This window comes from Arachis ipaensis, chromosome B10 (genome assembly GCF_059453495.1).
Source record: "Arachis ipaensis isolate K30076 ecotype BB chromosome B10, ASM5945349v1, whole genome shotgun sequence".
NCBI lineage: Eukaryota > Viridiplantae > Streptophyta > Magnoliopsida > Fabales > Fabaceae > Arachis > Arachis ipaensis.
The window spans coordinates 34,924,915-34,938,650 of record NC_142435.1 but is presented as its reverse complement, the minus strand read 5'-3'; the positions used below and the strand labels follow the sequence as shown (position 1 = coordinate 34,938,650).

At 39.2% G+C, this 13,736-nt stretch overlaps 1 protein-coding gene and 1 pseudogene across 1 annotated transcript; both read right to left on the bottom strand.

The window, feature by feature from the left end:
- Nucleotides 1-11,933: 11,933 nt before the first annotated feature.
- Nucleotides 11,934-12,827, bottom strand: LOC107620490 (uncharacterized; annotated as a pseudogene).
- Nucleotides 12,828-12,949: 122 nt separating this feature from the next.
- On the bottom strand, nucleotides 12,950-13,507 carry LOC107620489 (uncharacterized). The gene has a single exon (XM_016322640.1). It carries the CDS (start codon nucleotides 13,505-13,507, stop codon nucleotides 12,950-12,952), a length of 558 nt encoding a protein of 185 aa, XP_016178126.1.
- Between the last annotated feature and the right edge of the window lie 229 nt (nucleotides 13,508-13,736).

Here is a 13,736-nt window from a genome sequence, read left to right as displayed (position 1 = left end):
ATGGAAGGAACACAAGAATTTGAGGAGATAACCAACGAGAAGTGACGTGGTCGCATGGCTCACGCGACCGCGCGAAGGAGCGTAATTCGCAGTGACGCGGCTGCATGGCTTGCACGGCTGCGCGGATTGGAAAGCGCAAGCGACGCGGTAGCATGGATGACGCGAACGCGTGGAAAGGAAAAGCGCAAGCGACGCGTCCACATGGACGACGCGATCGCGTGACATGTGCGATCTGCATAATCTGCAGAATCCGCTGGGGGCGATTTTGGACCTTATTTCGGCCCAGTTTTTGGCCCAGAACAGCAGACTAGAGTCAGAGAATATGCAGAAACAACACACACATTCATTCAGCAGTTTTAGATCTAGTTTTTCACTCTCTTAGGTTTTTTCTCTCTAGTTTTTAGAATTTTAATTTTCAATTGGTCTTAGCATTGGAACAGTGAGAAGAGTTATTTCCTCATCAAGACTTCATCATTCTAGTTTGTTCTCTTAACTTGGTTCTATTCTTCCATGTTCTTGTTATGTTCAATTTCGTCATTCAGATACTTTTATGATTATTTAATGCAAGAATTATTTCTTTTTAATTCAATTTCAATTCGAACAATCATGTCTTCTTTTAATTCCCTTTCATGCGCTATGGATTCTTTATTTACAATGCGTGAGTAGTTTCCTTACTTGATGGGGAGTTGATTAAAAGGAACTCTTGAGTTGGAAGGATTGAAAGAAAATTTGTAATTGGGTTAAATGTTGGATTGCTATCCTGTCACTGACGCCAATCCCTTTGAACTAAGTGGGTTGCAACTTGTGAACAGATCTGGCATTCCCACTTGTTTAACTTTCCCTTACCTAGTAAAGGATAACCAAACAGAACAACCATTAATTACAAATTAATCTTACAATCACACCATCAATGATAGAGATTCTAACCAATCAATTCCCAGTCAAGGCTTTTATTTATATTATTTAAAAATCATCAATTTAAATTCCAATTTACTTAGCTCAACTTCTTGGAACATCTGATTAATAAAACAACACACTTTTCTGCAACTCGTTGGGAGACGACCTGGGACTTAAAACTCCCAGTAATTTTAATTTAAACTCTCTGTGACATATCTCTAAATTGATAGGCAGATTTTCGGTGAGTTAAGAACTATACTTGCAACGTAATCATTTTAATAAATTTTTAATTCACCAGCTTCTGCTTCCCATCAGCGCCTACAAGTTGGAACGGCTCAACGAAATCGAGCTACCGAGGTCATGAAATGCCGAGAACATACAACGCTACTACACATAAGAATACATAGTCGAGTTAGTACCTTTAGCAAGACTAAGGTTATTTCGCGATTCTTGTGATTTTCCTTATTTTATATTTTTTATAATCTTTGTTTTCTTTGTCGGGCACTCTTTCCTAACCACAACGGAATGTTTTAATGTGGCCTAACCCTTAATAAAATCATTTTCCTTTTAAACGGCTACCCCCAGGGTTCGATCATCACTGAGGCCAACACAAACAGATATCCCAAAAAAAGAAAATAAACATAAATATCAAAAACGGCTCTCTCAAAAAGGCCTACTATTCATGCATAAGTAAATGAGCCCACCAAGAGGTCATCAAAACATAGCTCAACGAGCCAAGAAAATGGCTTACAAACTCGAAAAAGTTAAAATTGTTCTAAAAAGAATGCAAAGCCGAACAAATTGCTTACAAACTTGTCAAATAAAACATAAAAATAGAAGCGAGCTACTCCAGGTCCGGAAGGCTCCCATCATGGACACGTCTACACCCGGACCCAGAACCAAGAGTTGCACCTTCAGAGTGTTCTCGGTAGCCCTGACCGCCGTCCATGCATCAGCTAGAAGGTCGGCATTCTGCTTCTTCAAAGTCTCCACCTCAACTTTTGCCGTGTCTGCCTCTGAACGGGCAGCAACAACCGCGGCCTCAGCATCGGCAGCCAGCTTTTAAGCCCTAGCAACCTGGATCGATAGTTCGATCTCCCGCTCTGACAACCTTAGTATCTTAGGACCAGCATCCTTGGCCACCATCGCCCGAGCGACCTCAGCTGCCTCCAGCTGCCCTTTTAGAATGACCGTATTCTCCTGAGCCTGCCAAAGCTTCCCATCCAAATAGAAGGTTTGTGAAAGTGCCGGCTCGAATTTTTGGATAATAGACAGATTTGGCCTGGCCCAAATCTCGCAATTATTAAAGAACTTGTCAGTTACCAGGCAGAAGATGTCGGTCGATAAAACCGAGAGCATTGAAAGGCCTATCCATTACATAGGGGGTGACCACGCCCATACTAACCCCCCTCGTGGTCACCTCCCTCTGGCCTCTTATGTTTCCAATCAGGCTCCGGGATCAGAATCTCTTGAGGCTAGTCATCCCCAGTAACCTTCTTTTAGACGATCTCTTGCAAGACCGTCTGAGAGCTCAGGACAGAAGCCACCGGAGGGGTTGAATGAGAGGACCCCTTGACTTTAGCCTCCGGAGTCTCCACAAAAGCAAACTTCAAGCACCGCAAGGTCGTTATCCCGTCAGGCATTCCAACCGCAAGGCAAGGGAAACAGAAAAATAAATAAGTTACATAATCAAAATACAAAACACTCAAAACACAAAAAAAAAAGCAAAAACCTACCAACGCAAGATCTACCTGCCTCGGGATCTCCCATCACATCACAAGGATTCAGAGGTCGATTCCCGAAGAGAGCCAAGAAGACATCGACAATCTCTCTGTTTTTGAGTGCCAGCCCCCCATAGGTCACCCTCGTCATGTAGGAAGCCCCGGCACCAAAGTTCCAATACGGACAAATCCGACGCTCCCCCTCCGGCAACAACCAAAAAGGGTGACAACCCTTGACAGGTCGGACCTTGAAGTACTCCAACTTGAACCTATGAAACGAGTCCTCGAACAGGTCGAAGAGTCGGTGGTTCGTTTGTGCCTGAAAAGAAATATACCCTTTCCTATGTTTTCCTTCCTTATGTAGAATGGTCAACAAGAAGAAAAACAAGAAAACTCCGACCCGAGCTGGCAACTCTAAAAAATTACAAACCAGCTCAAAAGTCCGAATAGCTGCCCAACTGTTCAGATGCAATTGAGATGGTGTTGCAGAAACCCAGTTCAAGAGAGCCATCTGAAATTCAAAAAATGGTAGCTGAACCTCTAACTTAGTAAACAGAGGATTGTGAACCCAAATCCAGTCCGGGACATGAGGGAATACAAATTGAGATAGCAAACCCTTTCATTTTCATCGGCAAGCGCCAAATCGTACCGCCCCGCCACCTCACCGTCTAACACGGCCCCTTCATCACAGAGCCTCTAGAAGTCCCCCTCATCCAACCGAGAGGGCATGTTGGAAACATCAGACGTTACCTAGTGGTAACGATTTGTCACCCCCCCCCCCCCGCCGAGAAGATAGGACCCGGGTTGTAACACCCCAATTACCCTAAGCCTTACCTCTACCCGTAAAGCGAAGGTTAATCAAGGTTTACGACAATTCTTAGGCATATACATATTTATATATAGAAGAGAATAATATATTATAGAAGCCTGATAAAGGATTAAGCTCAAAGACAGAATTACAAAAGCGTAAAACGTTCACACGAATCTAACGCATAAGATACAAGGTATAGGTATAAGAGAATAAAACATATATAAATATAAGAATATAATAATCATAGAGAACTAACTGCAGCTTGCGGAGTTTAAGCCGACTAGTTACAAATAGAAAGATACAGAGTTTTAGAATTAAAACAGCTTATACAACCTATCTCTCAAATAAGCCTCTAAGGCCATAAAGATAAATATACAAAAGGTGAGAGAATACTATGATGAAAGTAAAACAGAAATAAACAAGGAACGAACCATACTCCACTCTGCCACCATATCCGCAATCTCACCGAAGTAGATTACGACCTGCATCTGAAAAACAACAACAACAAAGTATGGAATGAGAACCGGAGGTTCTCAGTATGGTAACAGTGCCCAATGATGTAAGATGTAAGGCTCTGGGACGCCGAAGGCAATCCTAGAACTTCACATTACATACGGATATTCAAGCTTAGAAAAAAATAAATAAATAAAGAACTTAATCCATAAACTGGATTATCTAAACTTAGAAAAATTCTAACTAATACTAATCACACCGCTGTATCCCACAGCCTTTGTCAATCTAACCTCCGTGCGATCCTCGCGCCACCGCCTACCTAACCTCCTCAGCACCAGACAAACACAGATAATGCAAGTAAGTAAAACACAGGTAATATTCAAATATATAACAAGTAATTCAAGAAGCAAGTAGGCATATTATACAATTAGGCAAACTCAAGTAATCAAAGCAAACAAGCATATAGAAGATGCATATGATGAATGTCTATCCTACTGGCTCGTGATATCACTTGTCGGTCCGTAAATGCCAACCCGACACATCCTCTCGGATGTAGCCTTTTTTGCCACGCCAGAGATATAGTGCCCTGCACACTCATGTAGTAGGGAGTCTACTACGTCAGGGATATAGGCCCAGCACACTTCCTGCAGCAGAGAAGGAACCAACCACAATAAATCATGCAGCAGAACAATCTGCTACGCCGGGGATATAGACCCCGCACACTCTCAACAACAACTAGTCATGCAGCAGAAAAATTTGCCACGCCGGAGATATAGGCTCCGCACACTCTCAACAACAACTAGTCATGCAGCAGAACAATCTGCCACGCTGGAGATATAGGCTCCGCACACTCTCAACAATCCAATAACTTCTTTGTCCTCAAATCATCACCAGTCATCACCGATTCTCATCTCAAATCACTTTCCAAGTTCTCAACTCATTACAACCATCATCAGTTCATAATTTTTCATTCCAAACTCATTAGTTCATCAATTTCTCAATTCGCTGTCAGCAATCACCAAGTTCACTACTCTTCCTTCTCTCTCAACCAAACTCATCCTCAATACACCAGAAACCTAAACCTCCGTTTGCTAACTTTTTAAAGTAAAACCCAAATAAATTCTCCTAAGACTCTTCCCATGTTTCAATGCACAAGAATAAGCCCAAGAGTCTTAAGATGGTGTCACAGAAGCTTACAAGCTTGTTGAAAAGGTGAAATAGTTAAAAACAAAGTTTAAGTTTGAGAAACAGGACATGTGCGTACACACAGGAGTGTGCGTGCGCATGCCCAGGAAGTTTCAAAACGTGTGCGTACGCACAGGGGTGTGCGTACGCACAGGTACCAAAATTCACAATGTCTGTTCACTCGTACAACCTGTGCTAGCACCCCCAACAGACTGACTTTTCCAACGTGTGCGTGCGCACAGTGCTGTGCGTACGCACAAGTTGTAAAACTCCATTGGTGTGTGCATGCGCACAAGGCTGTTCGTGCGCACATACCAAAAATCACAAAATTCTGCAACTCTGCAGAATTTTAGATTTCGACACTAATCTTTGAATGATCATAACTTCCTCTACAAAATTCCAAATTTTACAAACCTTATATCAAATCGAAGAATTTTCAATAATCTTTAATTCTAAACCAAATTCAACAAATTTTGAAAATGGAGACAAAATTTATGATCAGACAAAGTTCACCAAAAATCTATTTTTTTTACCCAAAACCTCATAACCTCAAATTTTAACCAATCTCAATCGAAAACCAAATCAATCACATATCAACCATACCATAACAATCCAAAATTCATACTAAATACTACTTCAATCATTTTTTCAAACTCAAAAACCTTTAAGCCATTCAACAACTCTAAATCCAACCCAATTCACATATCTCAATTTACCAACTTTCACAAACCACATCCAACCAAAACAATATCAAACTTCCAATTACAATACAATCTACCCTTTTGGATTATCATTCATCATTCACACCAATTTTTCCATTACACTTCATCATTCTCAATCTCAATTCTGAAACATATAACATTACAAACAATTTTCCAACCAAAACATTCACAATCATTATTCTATCATCAATTTCAATATCAATCTCCCATATCCAACTACCAACATCAATATAGCCATTTATCACCCATTCCAAATCATCAATTACCATGCAACACTTTCATCAACATAACCAAAGTTCATCCATTCATCATAAATCATCATACCTCAATATTTAACAACTCAACAACCATATCAACAACCCTCATCCACAACACCAATCATCAATACTCATTAACACCAATAATTCCCAATAATTATCATTAACCACACTAATCCAATACAACCAATAATTAACATCAATTATCATTTAAATATTCATACACCAATAATATTCAATCCTATCTTAGGGTCAATTAGCCTAAGTTTTCAGAAACATTACATATTACATAAAGAAAACCGAAACCATACCTTGGCCGATTCCCAAATGCACTAAACACCAAAACGAAGCCACCAAGCTTGATCCAAAGCCTCAACCAACCCCAACAAACACCAAAACTTAATCTAACATCATATATATATATATATATATATATATATATATATATATATATATATATATATATATATATATATATATATATATATATCAAAACCTAAGATACATATAATAACTAAACCCGAGGGTTTAGTGAAACCTTACCTTACCCAACGAGATTAGGATTAAAATCCAATAATTACCCGCTACTAGAGACCACCTAAGCAAGCAAAACCACAAAACTTGCTCAAAAACTAAACCCAAAACACGCAGAAATCTAGGGCATGAAACTGGAGAGTGAACAGCAATTTCTTACCAGGTATCTTTAGATAGAAAGGAAGAGCTCATCAAGAGCTTCACATGGCCGTAAACGGCTCATCAATCGGAGCTCCGGATCAAAAGTTATGGCTCCCGGAAGGTGGAGGTGAATAGTGAAACCCCACTCTCACCTCTCTTCTCTCTCAATCCGAGCTCTCTCTCATTTGGGGTGGAGAATGAGCTGAAAAGCTCATTAAGTGAGCTTATATATGTTGGACCTTGGGCCCGGTTTGGGTCCGGTCAAATCCGTTAGCATTTTTAGCCCGTTTGACCCACTTTGGGCCAAAACCTTTAAGATTAGTGCCTGGTTTTCAATTCTAAAAATTATTTTTTTCCTTTTAAAACAATAAACCAATTTTCTAAATCTTATTTTTCTCAAAACACAATACCAGGTAGGCTTAAACCGGTTCGACCGGTTCGGCTGCCGGTTCTCGGTCTTTTGCAGAAAATACATTTTCTGACTCAGAAAAATTCATTGAAACCAAATTTTACCTTCTTATTTTTAAATTAAAACTTCTAAATTTTGAGTCTATCTCGGGCACTTAACTTATTATTTTTATAAAAATGGTTTTACGTGAAAAATCCCAGTTCTTACATGGGTTCCCCTGAATTCCCTTTCGTCGCACCATACCTGTATCTAAATTAGGATTTTCCCACTGCCAGCCCACTACTCTGAAAAATCAAAATACACAGAGGATTCCTAAACCATACTAAGGCTATAATAGAAGCATCATATCGAAAAACACTTAAAACTACACCAAATTGCGATATCCTAGTCAAGCATTTTCCCCTTTGATAAACACAAAAGCATGCAAAATTACACAAAATAGTAAACAAAGCACTAATGCAGAAGCAAAATAAAGTAATCAGAATACACCAACTTAATTCTCAAAAAAGGAAGAGGCAAAGTGACAAATGTGCAGAGAAGTACCACCACTGGATGTTCAAAGCAATGCTAAAGAAATCCGCATAGAAAGTCTTGTGCCAGAAAGAGAAAAAAAGATGGAAAGAGAAGAAGTGGTTCCAAATGAAAAATAAAGCCCCCAACATTCTTCAAAAAGAAATATAAAAAGGTGGGGGGGGGACAAAAAGGAAAAAAACACAACGAAACCTCTGTCCTCCCACTAAGCGTCATTATAATGCATTGAAAAACGCAATGGACAGAACACTCCTTGGAAGGAGCGCAATGGTCCAGCGACTTGAGATCTCATCACCCCTTAACACGAGAAAATTTTCGGACCCAACAAACGTCCCCAAAGATGACCAAGATGCACAGCCCGGACACTCGGCTCCAATAATCGACCAGAGAAGGGTTTTTCTCACCCAAGACAAACTCGTGGACACCCAAGCTCACGGTTTGCACAACCAGGCTCTCCCAAGCAGCAAGACCGAGCCCACCAGCTCTCTCACTTCGGGAGCAACTATTCCGGACCCAATTCCTGGGTCCCCCTCAAATCAGCTACAACCTAGATACACCGGGATCAAGCCACCACCGCGGTCCAAACCGGCCCGGTAAGCATGACTATCTGACCGATATTCAAATTCAAATGCTTCTCTTATCTTAGCTAACAAGATAAGATAAGATAACAACTGCAAACTATATAAAGGGAGGCAAGTGCTCCCTCAGGTACGTTACACATTCTCAATCCTCACTTACCTCTTGGATCCATTATGACTTGAAGGTTGGAGTGTCTTTGTAGGTACCACCCCCAGTCGCTCTAAGAGTCCAACCCATCATCATCAAGACTAGCCGGTCTTCGATCCTTCTCACAACCCGTACGAGTGACATCTTGTACACTTTGTATTCATATCGGGACATTAATACCTACGAGAGCAAAGCAAAGAAAACTTACCATGAAGTCAGACCGTTCTCCTAAATCCCTATTGCAACAACATGAGAACTAAGATATTAAAATGGCACCATCATCAAAATAGAAACGACACCATTTGAGGGTAAACCCCCGGAACCAACAAAATTGCAAGGATTAAGGGAACTACAAATTCAAAGTTTACAAAACTCTCCACAAATAAAACAATCATCACAGTAATAGTAGCAGATACATCTTCAAGAAAATAAGGAAACTTCAACAAGCAGTGAGAAGAAGCCATTTTTTCATACGTAACAGCAAGGTAACATTACCAAAAATACAGAATATATCAAAAAGCACCATTACAAAAAGAAAAACAAAGAAAGAAAATACCAACCTTAGCGGTGAACACAGGAAAATACACTAAATAGGCAGTGTAAGCAAATGATCCCGAGCAGCGCATACCCAATATAAAGCTTCAAGATTGAGAAATCTTGAAGGAAAATTCATCATAGAGAAATCTTGAAGGAAAATTCATCTCAGAAAAATAGAATAACAACAGAAAAGAACGAAGAAGAAGTAAGAAGTTGAAAAAGGAGAAAGATAAAATGGATTGTGTTTACATAGCCACTAGGGGCAAGAAAGTAATTTTTACCCTCATTTAATGATGTGCACGGTTATCAAGGTAAAACAAAAAGATGCACGAACGGCGACGAAAAGATGTAATAATGACACATCATCTTAAGTAATTTTTAAAGTTCCTGTTCATGTACTTTTTTTGGTTTTAATAAAATTTATGATGTTTTCTAAAGGATTTAATAAATAATCAAATATTTGGAGTTGGGATAGTGTTTTTGTGTTTTCAAAAATTTTTTACTAAAAAACAAGTAAGAATTAAAGCTTTTTCACAAAGAAAATACAAGTATAGAAAAATTGTAGCCTACAGAAAGCGTGCCCTAAGGAACAAGGAAATGGAGCAAGCATGCACGCAAGGACACACCTGGTGAACCAACTCCCATGCCTGGCAGACCAGCCTCCACGTCTGGCGAATGGCCTCTATGCCCAGCGGACTCCTTCCAAGCCTCCACCATGCTCGGCAGACACACCCCACGCCCAACGGACCCTCTTTTCTCCTTTCTTCCGCCGGGTGTCCCCCCTTCACCAAATCACACGCCCTGCATGTGTCCTTTCCTGGAAGTGTGTTTTTGGACTTTTTGCCCAATTTCCTCTAATACAAGCTCAACTTAAAACTAGTTACAACTCTCAAAAAGTAAGAATTAAGGCCCAAGATTAATTATCCACATCATTAGAAGCTTTAATCATATCCAAAATATTGAAAACTCTAGAAGATTAGTTATCAATTCTTTCTAGAAATTTAAGAAATTTGGTTGTTAGGATTTGATTTGAATTATTGTTTTGAATTTGAAATTGAAGTCAGTAAATAGTTATCTTATCTTTCTTTCTATGAGATAAGATTATGATAGTTTGAATTTGAATTCTAGAATTTAGGATATAAATTAGTGAACCTTGTTCACAGAGAAGGACATTCGATTCTTCAACATAGTTTTCTTTTCGTTTCCTTTCACTTTTTTTATGGGCAACTAACCTTTGTCAAAGGGTTAGGAGCTCTATTTATGTTTTCTATGGATTATTAATCTAAGTTTATTTTATTTTAAAGTTTTGCATTGATCTATTTTATGATTGAGTTGAAAATTTTGATATTTGAATTATAGTTTGAAAACTTTCATATGACTCTTTGAATTTGGCTAGGAATAGTGGTTCAATTAGTTGCGATACATACATGAATTTCAATCACTCTAATTTTAAATGACATATCATTTGGATTAGAATAACTTTTGAAAATTGTGTTTTTCTTCTAAGATTTAGCTGGACAGGACTAGCTTGAATACATGACATATAATTTGACCTAAGGACTACTTTTAAATCTTATTTGAATCTAAAATCGACTTTTGTAGTTAACCTCTTTAATTGATTAATTGACAACTAATTAATTATTGAGAAACTGAGGAATTAAGAAATTGAAAATCAGTTACTAAAGATTTGTCATGAAAGATCTTTGCATACTTCAAGATAAGTAAACAAGGTTTGATTTTTCTACAAGCATAAACATCTCTGAAGCCCTTAACTCTCACCATCATTGTCTTCTCTCAAATCAACATTCGAATTCTCTATTCGTAAGCATTCAATCATTCAAGCTCTAAAGTTCTCAGCAAAACTCAATCTTGCCATCTTCAATCCAGGTTCTTTTAATCTAATTAGGTATTTAATTTGATATTTGCTTGTTCAATTCTTTAATTCTCGTGGGAGTGATATCCACTCACTGTGATATTACTTGAGTGATCCAGTACACTTGCTGGTATCCGTGAATTTCAATTTTTGCTTACCACGTAACGTTCAAAATCATATCACCTCAAGCACCCGACTGATGCTCCTAGGAGAAACTCGACATGCTCGTCCAAAAGCCACAAGAATTCGAGGCCGACTTGGAAGTGCTTAAGTTCGACCTAAAGAAGCTCGACCTCAATCCGAGCACTGTTCATACCCTAGCCCAAAATCTAAAGCTAGGTTCAAAATGAATAAAGCCCAATCAACAAGTATTATTCGGATCAACGTCTACCCGACCTCAGAGAGGTCGGACTCAGCCACACTGGTCTAGCTCTATTTATCTAAATAAGTAACTAACTTCTACAATCTCTCCAATTCACTAGAAAGGAGATTTTAGCAACCTCTTTACCAAAAAAGAGTAACCAACCCACCATTAAAGGTGGTTATTGACTCTACATCTGAATTTATCTTGACACCCTCAGAAATTATTGAAACCAATCTACTAAAAATATGCCTAAAATCCATGCTAACTTAAGTATCAAAGTCTCTTGCAGGTACTACCCCTACCATCACCAAGACGTCGGACAGATTTATCTTCGTTGGAGAAGAAGACGTCAGACAAATCAGCCAAAGGTATTTGGACCTCATGTTCATACCCAAAACAACTCTGTTCTAGGTAACTCTCGAAACAAAAATATTCAAATTTTTTACAATGTATAATTAAATTTTTTATAAGAACTAAATATACATTCTATACAATAGTTGATTGGTGATAGAGTTTTGAAAAGCATGTATAATGATTGTATTTTGTTTTTGCACATTGCTCGGATAAAATCCTCTGCTCTTCACATCATCGAAAACTTATTTGAGGAAATTCTTGATGCAATGTATTAGCTAGAAAAGAAGGGTGCGTTAACCAAGTTCATCCTTGACCGGTGGTTAAAGTAAACTAGTTTTAAGACCCGTGCCAAGCACGGGAAAATAAAAGAGCTGCTTACCGAGAAGATTACGAAAGGACTACATGACAAAGAAATCGTTCAAGGCAGAATGTTAGAAAGCAAGCCGGTAAAAACTTCTCTATAGACAACATTAATAGTATGATCTGAAACTGTGCCGTTAGAACCAACAGATAATATCTTCATTCTAGAATGCATGCTGACCCGAGAGAGCACAACATAAAGATGTCCATGAGTAAAAATAGGCCTTGGAAGATACATGCCAACGGTTGACAGCATTTGACCTTGGGACTTGTTTATGGTTATCGCAAAGCAAAGCGCAACCGGAAACTGTCGTCGAGTAAACCTAATCGGTAATGTATCATTATTAGGTGACATGTTCAATCCTGGGAATAAAGACAATCTCACCAGTATTTCGACCTGCTAATATGACGCACTCAATGACGTGGTCACCAAGACGTCTAACCTGCATTCGTGTACCATTGTATAGTCCATTGGATTGGTCAATATTGCGAAGAAGCATCACAGGAACACCAATTTTAAGAACTAACCGGTGTTGGGGAATTCCTGAACAATTCAACTCATTCAATGACTCGGTGCTCATTGTGTATAATTCAGATTCCAGATGACCATCTTCATTAATTAGTGTATCAGAGTCAAGTAAACCCTCTCGTTGCCAGAGATCAAAGACATCACATGATTATTTACTTCAGTTACAACATCAAGTGTTGGTGCTAATATACTCCTACCCTTAAAATAATCCACGCTAGAAGAATGGAGTAAAATGTCAGGATAAACGAATAACACCAAATCATGCAGACATGGATACTCAATACCCAACAGCAAGTTGTCAGGTATTCTAATTACTGATTCGCCATCGGTGCTGTCTCCGAGTAACCCGTCACCAATTTGAAGTAGCCATTTAGCAAATTCCTCTAATTGTACACCGTGGATATCTTGCGAACCACAGCACATGTTTTCAATTAACTGCAACACTTGGCAGGATTGTCACAGGTTCGAAGCATTAATACACAAATGAACAATCTCTTCCCGGGAACCACGAGGAATCACAGGCAATATATGACGAAAATCACCTCTCAGAACAACAATTTTTCCACCAAATGGAGCATCAGGATTATATCCACGATCAAACGAAGAACATTCTTAAGGCACTTGTCGAGCACTTCGAAGCAAAATTTATTTAACATAGGTTCCTCATCCCATATAATTAATTTTGCAGATGAAATAAGACGCGCGAGGAGTGTGCCTTGCCTTATATTACAAATTGAGTCCTGGTTAACACTGAGTGGAACCTTAAAGCGTGAATGAGCAGTTGGCCCATTAGGCAACCATAGAGCTACAATGCCACTGGATGCCACGTTGAGAACAATATCACCCTTCGACCTTATTGAAGCAGACAATGCATTCCATAGAAAAGTCTTATCAGTTCCACTGTATCCACAGACAAAGAAAAAACCACCAGCGCCACGACTAACTGCATTTGCTATTGTGTCGAACGCAACGCGCTGGTCTCGATTCAACCGGGAAACCAAATCAACGAAAATACTTGCCAACTCTGTCCTATCGAAATTGAGCTCATCAAAAAAGACTGTGTCGGAAGGTTCAGTCGAGTCAACATACTCAGGAAACAGCATGTCAGTAAATTCTTTTAGGCTTCTACCATTCGGCTGCAAAAGTTTTTCAATTTCGGCAAGCGTGATGGATTAGGCATGGTAGGAGAATCCTGGGTCACAAGGAAAGATCGAAAACAAATCTAACGACGAATCCACGCAGAGAAGCTGCCAGCATCTGCAACTAAAAGCATGATCAGAAACTTCTAATGCTTAGATACCCATTGGACCGATTTAAAAAAAAAGAAAACAA

Coding starts and splice junctions, on each gene's coding strand:
- LOC107620489 (XM_016322640.1), bottom strand. CDS start 13,507: ATGCTGTTTCCTGAGTATGTTGACTCGACTGAACCTTCCGACACAGTC.